This window comes from Fukomys damarensis, unplaced genomic scaffold (assembly GCF_012274545.1).
Source record: "Fukomys damarensis isolate Sample0158 unplaced genomic scaffold, DMR_v1.0_HiC HiC_scaffold_13, whole genome shotgun sequence".
NCBI classification, from domain to species: Eukaryota; Metazoa; Chordata; class Mammalia; order Rodentia; family Bathyergidae; genus Fukomys; species Fukomys damarensis.
The window spans coordinates 33,595,224-33,607,038 of NW_022900925.1; the positions used below are offsets into that span (position 1 = coordinate 33,595,224).

General features: G+C 60.4%; 2 protein-coding genes across 2 annotated transcripts in view; both read right to left on the bottom strand.

The window, feature by feature from the left end:
* Positions 1-3,642, bottom strand: part of Tmem92 (transmembrane protein 92) — a 19,752-nt gene extending 16,110 nt beyond the window's left edge. The window contains exons 1-3 of the mRNA XM_010620329.2: positions 3,487-3,642; positions 897-922; positions 246-320 (exon numbers count right to left, since the gene is read on the bottom strand). Coding sequence (XP_010618631.1) covers positions 246-320; positions 897-922; positions 3,487-3,570 — 185 coding nt within the window. The 5' untranslated portion in view covers positions 3,571-3,642. The remainder of the gene's footprint in view (positions 1-245; positions 321-896; positions 923-3,486) is intronic.
* Positions 3,643-3,648: 6 nt separating this feature from the next.
* On the bottom strand, positions 3,649-6,502 carry LOC117285896 (activated CDC42 kinase 1-like). The gene is made up of 3 exons (XM_033763106.1): positions 5,757-6,502; positions 5,016-5,083; positions 3,649-3,999 (listed from the first exon to the last, which is right to left on the bottom strand). Exons 1-3 carry the CDS (start codon positions 5,968-5,970, stop codon positions 3,649-3,651), a joined length of 633 nt encoding a protein of 210 aa, XP_033618997.1. The 5' UTR covers positions 5,971-6,502.
* Between the last annotated feature and the right edge of the window lie 5,313 nt (positions 6,503-11,815).

Consider the following 11,815-nt stretch of genomic DNA (forward strand, 5'->3'; position numbering starts at 1 on the left):
CGTCTCACCCCGAGCGCCCAGGCCACATGGCCCCCAACAGGAGGCCCCGCCCTCCTCGCCGAGCCTGTGCAGGAGCAGCTGACCCTGGCTCACCTCAAGGGGCCGCTGAACACATCATCTTCCCGGCAGCATCTCGTCACAGCATGGGCAGCGGCGTCACCCCGAGCGCCCAGGCCACATGGCCCCCAACAGGAGGCCCCGCCCTCCTCGCCGAGCCTGTGCAGGAGCAGCTGACCCTGGCTCACCTCAAGGGGCCGCTGAACAAATCATCTTCCCGGCAGCATCTGTCGTCACAGCATTTGAGTCCTTTGGAGCAGGGTCTGGGCAGGGGCAGGAAAGGTGGCTGGCACCAGAGTGGGAGGACCTGGGCCGGGACTCGGGACCTGGGCTTGGCATTTGTACCGAGTGACTTGGTGGCACGAGCACCCCACCACCACCCCGGGCAGGAGGGGCCTGAGGGCGGCAGTGGTTCTGACGTGGCTGGTCCGGCTCAAGGGCACGGAGGAAGAGGCCGCGCCAGGAGCCAGGAGCGGAGTGCAGGAGAAGGGAGCGCCCGATGGTACCCAGAGCTCGGGGTGGGCAGGGCAGGGGGCACAGACGCTGCTCTGCCCGAGGCCCCCCAGCTACTTCTCGCTGTGCTCAGCTTTGGGGGTGTATTTATGTATTAGCGTCACTGGCACACGCTCTGCCCACCGCCCTCTTGGGGACCCTTGGGGGAGGTGGCCTGGGCCTGCAGGAGGGAGGCTGGGATTAGGCTGGAGGTTTGTCCTGGAGGGAAGGAGGGGAGGGACGACTCTGATGACATCGGCCTCTGCTGGGCAGGGGGTGAGGAGGGCGGATGAGCGCCCAGCCCCCAGCCTCCCCCAGTGGGGGTCGCAGGCCTGGTCCCGACTTACGGAAACTGAGCACACCTGGGCGAAGTCTGCGGAAGAAGAGGCAGAGGTCACGGCTCCTAACCTGAAGGCGCAGCACAGCCAGCACCACCGACCTCCTTCCCCGGGTCCTCAAGTCAGTGACTGGAGCCCCCTGACCTTGGGCCCTCTCTCCCTCCTCCCACCCACCCCCCAGTGCATTCCCATATTCCCAGGTCTGGAATCTCCTGGCCACCCGTTCAATTCCTTGTGCAGGACGGCAACTTTCCTGGTCCCCGGCCCCTCCCACCTGGGACACCGCATTAGGACTATTTTTTTTGCAGTATGGGGATAGAACCTGGGGCCTCATGTGCTTAGCAAGTGCTCTGCGCTGAGCTGCATCCCACCCCTTTTTATTTATTTTAAGACAGGGTCTCAGTCTGGTGTGGTGGCGCATGCCTATAATCCCAGCATTCAGGAGGCTGAGGCAGGAGGATTGCTGTGAGTTCGAGACCAGCCTGGGCTACATAGTGAGTTCCAGGTCAGTCTCAACTACATAGTGAGGCCCTGTCTCAAAAAACAAAAACAACAACAAAAAAAACAAACAAAACAAAAAAAAAGACAGGGTCTCCCTTTGTTGCCCAGCCTAGCCTTGAACTTTCGATCCTCCTGCCTCAGCCTCCCTATACCAGTTCTGCAGGGCGTCCAGGCAGAATTGCACAATGTCTGTGGCATTTATGGCCCAAGCCTTTTCTCCCACGTGTCTGCAAGTCTGTAAAGCACCTTCCTCTCCAACTATGTCGGTCACACCAGGCCTGTAAAGCTCCCCTTCCCTTGTGGTTTAACTGTTCCCTGAAGCTCCTATCAACATCCATGTTCTATGTAGTTTATCTCATTAATTGTCTGCCCCATAGAATGTAAACTGCATGCAGGGTGGGACCTTTCTGTTTTGAAAACCTAACAGTTCAGGCCAGGCATGGTGGTGCACGCCTATAATCCCAGCACACCGGAGGCTGAGGCAGGAGAATCGCTGTGGGTTCGAGGTCAGCCTGGGCTACATAGTGAGTTTAAAGCCAGCCTGAACTGCATAGTGAGACCCTGCCTCAGAAAACAAAGCAAAACAAAACAAACAAAAACAACACCTAAGAGTCCAAACATCTGCAGGATGGATGAGGAAGTATTTGATGACCCAGTTTCACCCTGGCTGCTCTTAGACAGGGAAGGAACAATACAGTACAGGGACACAGGAAATGACAGTTACTGGTCATCCCAACTTAGCCACCTGAGCCAAACAACCAGGGCTCAAGAATAGGAAGACAAGCTGGAGGGTGCTTGTACTCCCAGCACTCTGGGAGGCTGAGACAGGAGGATCTCCAGCTCAAATCCAGCCTGAGCTATTTAGTGACCCTACCTCAAAATAAAAAGGGCTGGAAATGTAGGCCCAGTACCCTCCCTCCAAAACAGTACACTTTATCTTTTACTTAAAATAACCTAAGTAGCATTTCATTGCTAATCACAATAAAGATGAGTGTCAAGGACAGTCACAGTTGGGTGATCCCCTTTTCCAATCGCTCAGTCTCGGGCCCAGCACCTTTCTACATGCTGTGCCTTTTAGGGGGAATGGGACCGGAGGGGAGCCCCTGTGAACCCCTCAAATCACACAGCCCACAGGGGCGACTACAGAGTTCCAGACAAACTAAGAGGTCCTGGTGCTGGTGGCCACACCCCCCTCCCCTCAGATCCCTGACCCTCCTCCTCCTCCTAGACCCCGACGGAAATGATGGATAATTATCAGGTTTCTAAACTAGTCCCACTTCCTGCTTGGGGAGGGGGCACCTTTTCCGGGTTCCCTCTCTCTATGTTAACTAGGGCGGACCTGCTGGGTCCGGAGTTGACCTGCTGACCTGCTGAGCCTGAGTTTCGGAAGCCAGGTGATGCTGGGGACTATGGCTTCCATGCTCTGAATGATGGAGACAGCGACGCCCCCTGGAGGTGTTGGGCGGAATTTACAAGGGGATGCCTAAGGATGTGAAAGAAGGCCTGCACTCCCCGCAGCTAACCCAGGCCAGGCATCCCCTGACTGGGCCTCTCTCCCAGAACCACCGCTGTCCCCCAAGACACAACCGAGGCGTCAGGCAGCGGGTCAGAGGTCACACAGGCTGGAATGCAACCCTGACTCTCAGCGGAGGCCCTGGAGCCTCCCCTCCCGCAGGGCACTAGAAAAGAAAACATCCCAGAGAAGAAAGCTGGGCCGGCCCCAAGGTCACCCAGCGCTGGAGGAGCGGGGCCGGGGAGACGCCTGTCCCAGACGTTCAGACTCACGACCGGGTTTCTGACGCAGAGGACGAACCGAGGAGGAGCTGGAAAGCAGGCCAGCCGGTCAAAGTCCCCACAAGGAGGCAGGCCCAGGTATCAGATGGGCTGGCGTGGGCAGGTCCCCTGACTCTGCCCCGAAAGGCCAGGGAGGCCCAAGGAGGAGGGTCCGGCTCCCCACCTCCTCCACAGAAAGAAAAGTTAACAACCGCGAGCGCGCGAGGACAGGAGGAAACCCGACGATGGAAGGTGGGGACCGGGCTCCAGAGAGCGAGCGCACCTGCTCCTCCAGGTAGGGACCCGAGGGCACCACCAGCCTTACCTCCCGGGCGCTCGTCCAGAGCAGGCCGGACAGCAGGCCGAGCAGCACGATGAGCCCGAGGCCGGGGACCCTGACGTCCGACATCCTGACCAGGGTCCACTGAGCTTCCGCGGGAAAGGGCGGAGGGGAGGCCGGGCCGCGACCCCTCCCACTGCTCTCCACCTATGGGCCCCTCCCAGGGCGTGGGCGGGGCCGGGACACCTGGGTGGGGCCGGGGGGGATGGGAGAGGAAGGCGAGGGGAGAGGGCGGGAGAGGGGGCCAGGGCGGGCCGGGAGGAGGTCTGTCTGGGGTCCTGGGAATTCGGAGGTACGGAGACCGATTTCTTCTTTTAATTGTGGGGTAAACTTGAGACTGCTGTGACGCCTTGCTATCCGAGCTCCCAACTGACTGTCTCCGAGTTGCAGATATCGGGGCACCGAACCTCGTAGGCAGTGGAGAGGGGCGCAGACGGAGGGGTCCGGCCGCAATGAGCCCCTCTTCATTGCGAGTCTAGGTGGGATGGGGTGGGGTGCCTGGAGTGGGGGTGTGGAGCTTGGCGTCACCCCAGGAAGGAGGGAGGGCGGCCGGGTGGATTTCAGACTGTTCATACTGTGGCCCCCAGCCTCCTCCTGAATCTCCCGGACGCGTGTGGGCACGCGAAGGCGAGTCTGCCTGGCGAGCTGGTGCGGCCTGGCTTCCCCGAGACTCTGGGGTGCGCGGTGAGGCTCAGTCTGGCCGCCAGGGGGAAGCATTGCCCGCCCGGGACGCGGGGATCCCCTCAAGGTCCTCACCGGAGCTGGCCAAACCTGGGGCAGGGATCTCGGGCGGGGGGGCCAGCTCTCAGGCTTGGCGGGGTCCCCACTGGGGCTTTGCCCTCGAAAAACACCTCAACTTCTGAGATCCCTTCTCTGCTTCTCTGTCCCAGTCCTGTCATCTGATATACGGATGGCCCCCATCTCCTCCTTTTACCCAGTCTCCTAACTCGTCATCTCCCTGAGCATTTACTTTCTCCCAACTTATCATTATTATCATTTTTGGTAGGGGAGGAATTGAGGTAGGGTCTCACTATGTAGTTCAGGCTGGCCTTAAACTCACCACCATCCTCCTGCCTCAGCCTCCCTAGTGATCTCCCAAGTTGTGTGTGCCTATTTTCCCCTGCAGTATCCTCTCTCGGCCCCCGTGGAAGAGTTTTTGTTTTCTGTCTGTGCCTCTGTTTCCCTGCACTGCCTCAGTCCTACCCCCACTCCCATCTCAGAGTCTGTTTTTCAGGGCTCTCCTGATCTCCACCAGCACCCTGTATCTCTCCCTAGTCTCTGTTTCCCTCTTGCCCTGTCTCTGTTTCTCATTATCTCTTCTGGCCCTTAAAATCAGAAACTTCCAATCTCCTGAGCCAAGTGCACTGTGAGCTGGGTGGGGGGCACCTCTGGCCTCCTGGCTCTGAGGCTGGCACCAGACCCTAAACTTCCCTGTCCAGGGGACCCTAGTCCAGAGGCCGCCGGAATCTTCTCCCAATGCCACCTATGCTTCTGAGCTCCTGGCGTGGACTTACCCCCTCCACACCCCATCTGAGCGAGCTGGCATCCTGCAGGGATGAGGCCCAGGGGAGAAGAGGGCCTGCTGGGGAGAGAGAAGAAAGGTGATGGGAAGCCATGGGGGAAGGCTGGGGAGGCTGGGAGGAGGGATCAGGCAGGCAGCAGAGCATCAGGAGGGGCTGGAGAATGGAGGAGACAGTAGTGTTGCTTCAACTGGGTTTCCAGCATCCACCTTACCCACATCTAGGGTGGCCAAAAACCAAAAAGACAGGGCCCCATCTCAGCATTCAGGGGGCAGGGGCCGGGGATTTGGCTCAATGGTTCCGCCGCCTGCCTTGAAAGCACAAGCACCCGAGTTCCATCCCAGGTACCAAAAAAAAAAAAAAAAAGGAGGCCGAGGCAGGAGGATCTCCAGTTCAAGCAATGTAGCAACCTAGAGACACTGACTCTAAGTAAAAAATGAAAAGGGCTGGGGTGAAGTTCAGTGTGAAGGCCCTGGATTTGATTCCAAGTAAAACACACACACACACACACACACACACACAGAGGACACTAATTAAATTTGAATTTCAGAATTTCAGATAAACAAAAAATAAATTTTATCCCATTATATGGGATATACTTATAGTGAAAGAAAATTATTCATTGTTTATCTGAATCTCAAAGTTGCCTGAGTGTCCTGTATTTTTATTTGTGAAATCTGGCGGCCCTACCCACATCCCTGAAATGTCACAGACAGAGACTCCACCCCCACTCACTGCTTTCCAGAGGAGAAAATGAGGTCCCAAGCTCTTGACTATGGGGGCAGAGTTCCAAGTCCCCAAAGCTGCCCCTCTGCGTTCCTGCCTGAGAGCGCAGGCGTTGGGGGCTGAAGTGGGCGGTGCCTGGAAGGTGAGGTCTGGCTTTGGGGGTGCCGTGGGGTTGCGGGCTGGGCACGAGAGATCCATCCCTGGTGGCGCTTGAGTGTCCCATCCTGGCTGGGGCCACGGGGGTGGGGGACCCAGAGACCTCCTGAAGCCAGGGTCCCCCTGGATTCCAAGGCAGATTCCATCTGGGATTCCGGAGAGCTCGGGGTCAGATGTCTTCAGATGCCCTGGCTTTCTCCCTGTCACATCTGCGAAAGAACGGGCTGATTGTCTCCGTCCTCCCGGGCTCAGCGGGGAGGGCCTGGAGCCGGCCCACGCGCTCTCGGGGACGCCGACTGGCCCCCAAAGAGACACTGCGGGCTGAGTCAGGACCAGCGCCTTTCAGGCCCTGAGACCCCACACCTAGCTCAGGGAGCCGCTGCTCCAAGGGGGAAGAACCAGGCCGGGTTCTGTTTCACTCGGCGTGGCCCCCACTTCCCCCCTGCAGGGCACCCTAATCGCTGTAACCTCTCGGGTTTAGGGCTGCGATCTCTTCCGAGCTGGCAGAGCTCGGGCCCCGCCGGCAGGGGCGGTCTTGTGTCGTGTTGGAGCGTGAGGCTTGCTAGGCTGTGCTGTGTGACTCTAGACAAGAAGCTGACTTCTCTGTGCCTCTCTAGACGCGTCTGAGAATGGAGGCAGGGATGTGGGTAACCAGATGTGATCACAGAGGCTGTAGCGGGGGTGGAACAAGCCGCCGATGACTGGCGCGCTGCGGCGGCCGGGAAACCGACAGGGCTGAGCCGGCGGTGTTGGCGAGCCGCACAGAGGCGGGGCCCGGAAGTGGGTTCATCAGTGGGACCTCTAACCTGGGCTCCCCGGTGTCCGTTATGGAACAGGTGTCTCTCTGGCTCCCTAACCTTCAGAGGCTCCTTACTGCCACCTGGGTTAGTCCACCCGAAGGACAACCCCAGGGTCCACCACACTGCCTTCCCGCCTTTCCAGGGGACTCTCCCTGCCCTTCCGCCCCTGCCTCTTCTCTCCCCTCCCTGCCTCCGTCCTGCAGTTTCCCCGAGTCCCTCTGTGAAACCTAGCAAATCCCGACCCATCCTGCAAGGCCACGCCCCGGGACCTCCCCCTTCCCAAAGCCTTCCCGCTAAAGTGACCGTCTCCTCCTGCTGGCGCCCGCCCAGGCCTGGACTGAGTCCTCGCCCTTCTTCCCTGGTGACGTGTAGCTATGTCCTCATGTTCCTACCAGGCGGTGGAGCAGGCCAGGGTGGATTCGGCTTTTTTGGTTTTTGTTTTTATACTGGGGACTGAACCCAGGGCCTTTGTCCTGAGCTCCATCCCCAGCCCTTTCTTTAGGCTGTATTTTACTTTGAGATGGGGTCTAAGCCATTAAATTGCTCAGGCTGGGCTCAAACTTGTGATCCTCCTGCCTCAGCCTCCTAGTGTGCAGGGATCACAGGTGTGTGTCACCAAGTCCACAGGATTCAGCTTTCATCCCCCAAGCGCTCTGTTCCAAGTGAACCCCTGCTCTGAGCCCAGTTGGTTAGGGGTCTCTGGAGGTCAGGGGCCAGATTACTCCCAGGACGCAGGGAATTCATTTCCACAGTCCTGGTGAGGGGCCCTGGCTGGGGGAGTACAGACTGAGTGTACCCACACCTCTGCTGTGTTTGGGTAATACCTCCTGCCCCCCAGGATGCTGTGGCCCTGTGACCCCCAGCAAAATAGCACCTGGGACTGAGCAGCCCCTGGGGGTCACTGCACAGAATGTCGGCTTCTTGCCCAGGAGCCTGCAGGGCAGCCAGGGGTCTGCCTGGCCTTGGGACCAAAGGCTTCTTTGGAAATGGAGGCCCCTGGTCTCCTCCTCGGTGTGACGGGCGTGGGGATGGCAGAGATGCCTGGTGCAGATGACCCGGGTCTGAGCCGGCAACCTGTGGACCGGGAGTGGGACCCGGGGCAGGAGGGCCGGACCTCCTGCCCATTAGTGGTGCAGGGATCTCATTACTCTGAGGAGTAGATTGGAGGGGCCCGGGTAATGCTCACCTTCCTCCCAGCGGACAAAAACGGCATTTAGGAGCCATTATTCTTCCAAAGTGTATGTTTCCGGGGCCCAGGCCAGGACTGGAGAGGAAAACAGCCCTGGGAGATGGGGGGGTCAGGGGGAAGGGGGGTGACTGGAGAAGGCTGAGCTAAACAGCTGCTGTGACCCAGGTGAGAGGCCAGGCTGAGTGGGCTCTGGGGCTCAGGATCTCTGGTCTGCACCCCCTGAGCCCCCCCCACCATCTACTCTGAGATAGGACCCTGTAACCGGAGAGAAGAGAGGAACTTGGGACCCCCAGAACCCCGACTTTCCAGTTCTGCTCTTACTGCCCCTGTCCTTTTTTCTTTTTCTGCTTGTTTGTTTTGATTTTTGAGACAGGGCCTCGATATGTACTCCAGGCTGGCCTTGCACTCATCATGATTTTCCTGTCTCAGCCTCCCAAAGAAAGAGCTGTCTGTGGGGTCCTCTTGGATCCAAATGCGGTTAGACTCAGAGCTGCCCAGCCAGAAGAAGCTGGGCGCCTTAGAGGGGGGCGTCTCCTCTGGTCAGGGTTGGGGGGCAGCCCGGGCTATTTACGAGCGAGGAACACGGAGGGGTGGGCGGGGAAGCGGCAGTGAGTGGCCCTTCCTCAGATCTCTCCCAGCAGCCACAACATCTGGCGCCCAGCGGAGGACGGACTTGGCTCCAGGTGTGCGCGCTCGCAAGCGGGCCTGTGCAGTGGTGTGCTCGCGAGTACGTGGGTGTGCACGGGCACAGACGCCCCAGCCCAGGCGGCCCGGCCTCCTATCTCCCGGCCGGGTCCCTCCCTCTCCCTCGCAGCGGTGGCCCTGTTAGCGCCTCCTCCCTCCCTTGTTAGCGCCTCGCAGCCTCCCCGCCCCTCGTCCCTGCGTCCGGAGAGGCCCGGTGGCCGGCAGCCTAGTTCTCGCCTTCTCGTCCTCCCCGCCGCGCAGCCCCCTGCCCCCTCCTCCACCCCCACCCTGGGTCCACGTGGACGTGGAAGGGGCTGGGGGAGGCGGCCCTGTGCTGGGGTCAAAGCTAAGAACCCCCTCCCCCGTAGGCGCGTCCTCTGCTGCCCGCTGCCCTCCAGGGCTACTGTGCCCAGGCTAAGGGCTGCGGGGCACAGGGTGGTCTCCTGCGGCCAGGCCTCCGGGACTGCCGACTTCCTCCACTGAAGGGCCCCTTCCCTTCGGGCTTTGAAGTGTCTTCGAGGTTCGTGGAGGATGTTTGGTTTCGGGGCCGAATGCCAGGATAAACTCCTTCTGCCTGCGCAGCCAAACCACCGCCTCCTCACCTCCAGGCTGGCTTTCCTCCCCCAGCCCTGGACCCGGCCTCCTCCAGGCTGGCACTGCCCGGCCTGCCCATGCGGCGGGCACCGAGGCGGCTGTTAGGTCACCAGGAGAGACCCCCGAGGCAGTGGCAATCCTGGCCCCGAGCTGAGCTGGCCCTGGGCATCTGCAGGCCAGGTGACCCATGGGGCCGCTGCAGGTGGGGCCGGGGGTGTCCACGTGGAGCAGCCTGCACGGGTCCAGCGGCTCCAGACTCGGGTGACTCATCTGGAATGGGGACAGGTGGGCGGTCCTGGGGGGAAGTGGGCCCGGCAACTCTATCAGCTGCTGCACCCCCTCCTCTGGAGTCCAGCCCGTTAGACCCCGGGGCTGGTGAAAAGGGAGCTGTTCAGACGCTGGGCTCGCTGGGGTGCAGAGAGGAAGGAGGAGAGGAGGCCTCAGGGTGAGAGCCAGGCTAGGACAGGGAGGACAGTGGCGAGCACAGTGAGAAGCCCAGCACGGGCTCTGGAGTGTGGCACTGGGAGGAGGGTGCAGGGTGCGGAGGGCTGTGAGCACGCACACCCCGTGTGTGTGAGTGTGTGAGTGAGTGTGTGTGTGTGTGTGTGTGTGCGTGTGTGTGTTTCAGTGCCGGCGGGCGGAGCACACATGGGGTGAGGCCCCATTGCGTGTGCACTGTGTGTCTGGCAGGTGTAAGCTGAGTTTTGGAGCTGGGGAGGCTGTGCGCATCCTGGGGTGGGGGCTGTGTGGGCCTGTGATAGAGGGGGGCCGTGGAGATGGCGTCTGCATTGCCGTGGCTCTGGGGGAGCTAAGTCACCGGGACCTTTGGGTGCGAGTTCAAGGCCTGCCCTGAGAAGCCAGGGCCCCAGAGCGGGGGGCTTCCTGTAGCCCCTCATGTCCCAGTGATCTCTCCTGCCCGTGGGGCTAGGGCTTGGGCAGCGGTGCCTTTCACCCTCCTGGCCTCTGCTTTGGCCTCCAGGTGGCTTGGCTGGTAGGGCCACTGCCATTCCCGGGAAGGCCCACCTGTGCCAGCCGTGCCAGCCAGGGTAAACAGGGCAGTAAGTGTCTGGGCGTGCGCCTGGGTGGCTGGGCGCCACTCCACACGCCGGCTCGGTCTGCCGAGCCAGCCTCCTCCAGCCACACGCCAGGGCTGAGCCTGCACCCAGAAATAGTGTTCGGCATGTCGGGGGCCCGGGGACCGCAAGCAGATGCCAGTCAACTTTACTTTGGCAGCAACCCATCACCCTACTCCGCTGCAGGGCTCTGACCTTTGCTAACAGCTTACGGGGAATCGTTGGTCACTGTCACACACATGAGCTCGCCTTGTTGCCAATCCCCTGCGTGATGTAGGAACCGGATGTGTCCCCAGTGCACCCCTGGGCATCCCTGTCCCTCCTGGGATGTAGGCTTCTGGGGCTCCCTAGCCTCTCTCCTGGGGCACTGATTTTCCGGCTCCACCCTGGGCCAGGCTGCCAGTTCCCCAGCCCACAGGACAACCCCTCAGGGAGGATAGGAACTGAGGGTAGGAGTGCACCAAGCAGGGTGGCAAAGAGCAGCAGGAAGCCCGGCTTCTCCTCAGCCTGGGGAGAGGGGGAGCAGGTACCACTCCTGTCCTAGGCAGCAGGCACGACAGAGCAGGAGCGGTGTCCTAAGACTGCCCACAGGCAGAGGCCCTTCTCTCCTGTGGGTGAGAGGACAGGGCGTGGCCAGAGCCCACGGGCAGCTGGCAGGTAACCTGGCCTGTGGCTGCCCTGCAGATAGAGAGAGGCTACCAGGCCGGGGCTCCCCTTGCTGAGATAGTCAAGATGAACTGGGAGACAGTGGGTCACCTCCTGTAGGTGGGGGAGGCCCGGGCCCCAGGCAGCGCCCCACTGCACCGGCCCCACTTTCTCAGTTTCTATCTGTGACCTTCAGCCTCTCCCCATTTTTCACTGTGTAGCTCTTTTCCCCTTCTGCCCTCCTTCCTCTTTCCTTCTATTTTGCCTTTCCTCCTGCCCTTCTCTCTGCTCCTTAGGGTGGCAGGGGCTGGCTTTCCAGAATGCAAGGGGACTTCATCCAGAGAGGCCTTGGCATGAGTTCATGATCTCAAATTGGCCGAATCAGCTTCCCATTTTCTTTGCCTGGGCCTCCCCTGGGACCCCTGCGCTTGGGGTTCCTGGAGCCAGAGTCTGGCATTGCTAGGTGGTATGAGCACTCCCTCTCCCCTCTTCTCCCTCTTTCTCTCCCTCTCCTTCTCCCTGGAGAAGGCAGTGCCCTGGGAGCCTTACGTCTGGCCTCCATCTCTGGATGACCAGATGCCCGCCATGCCCAGGGCCATTCAAATCTGTGCCATGTCTTGGGTGTAACTGTTAACAGTGCTCTGAAGTAAATGGGTTTGGACCTTAAATTATGCCTGGGCCCAGCCTCCTCGACTGCCCGTGGCTCCTGGAAGAGCTGGGGAGCCTGTCTGGGCCTTGCCCAGGGACAGTAGAGCCAGACAGCAAAGAGGGGAGCCGGAGCTATATAAATAGTCCCTCTTGGGGGCACCCCCAGCTTCGGGTAGGGCGGGCCTGCTTGCTGGTGAGGGAGGAAGGAGAACTGTGGTTGCCCCAAAGCAGCGTGTAATTTAGGATTTATTTTGGGGCACTCTCTCCAGCTCTGGGTGG

Bases quoted from the DNA above. Each gene is read 5' to 3' on its own strand.
- LOC117285896 (XM_033763106.1), bottom strand. From the start codon at position 5,970: ATGGGACACTCAAGCGCCACCAGGGATGGATCTCTCGTGCCCAGCCCG. The intron at 5,084-5,756 runs GTGAGTGGGGGT...CTCTCTCCCCAG, and splicing joins ATTTTCTCCTCTGGAAAGCA to CAGGCCCTCTTCTCCCCTGG. The intron at 4,000-5,015 runs GTAAGTCCACGC...CCCCCACTCCAG, and splicing joins TCAGATGGGGTGTGGAGGGG to GCACCCCACCCCATCCCACC.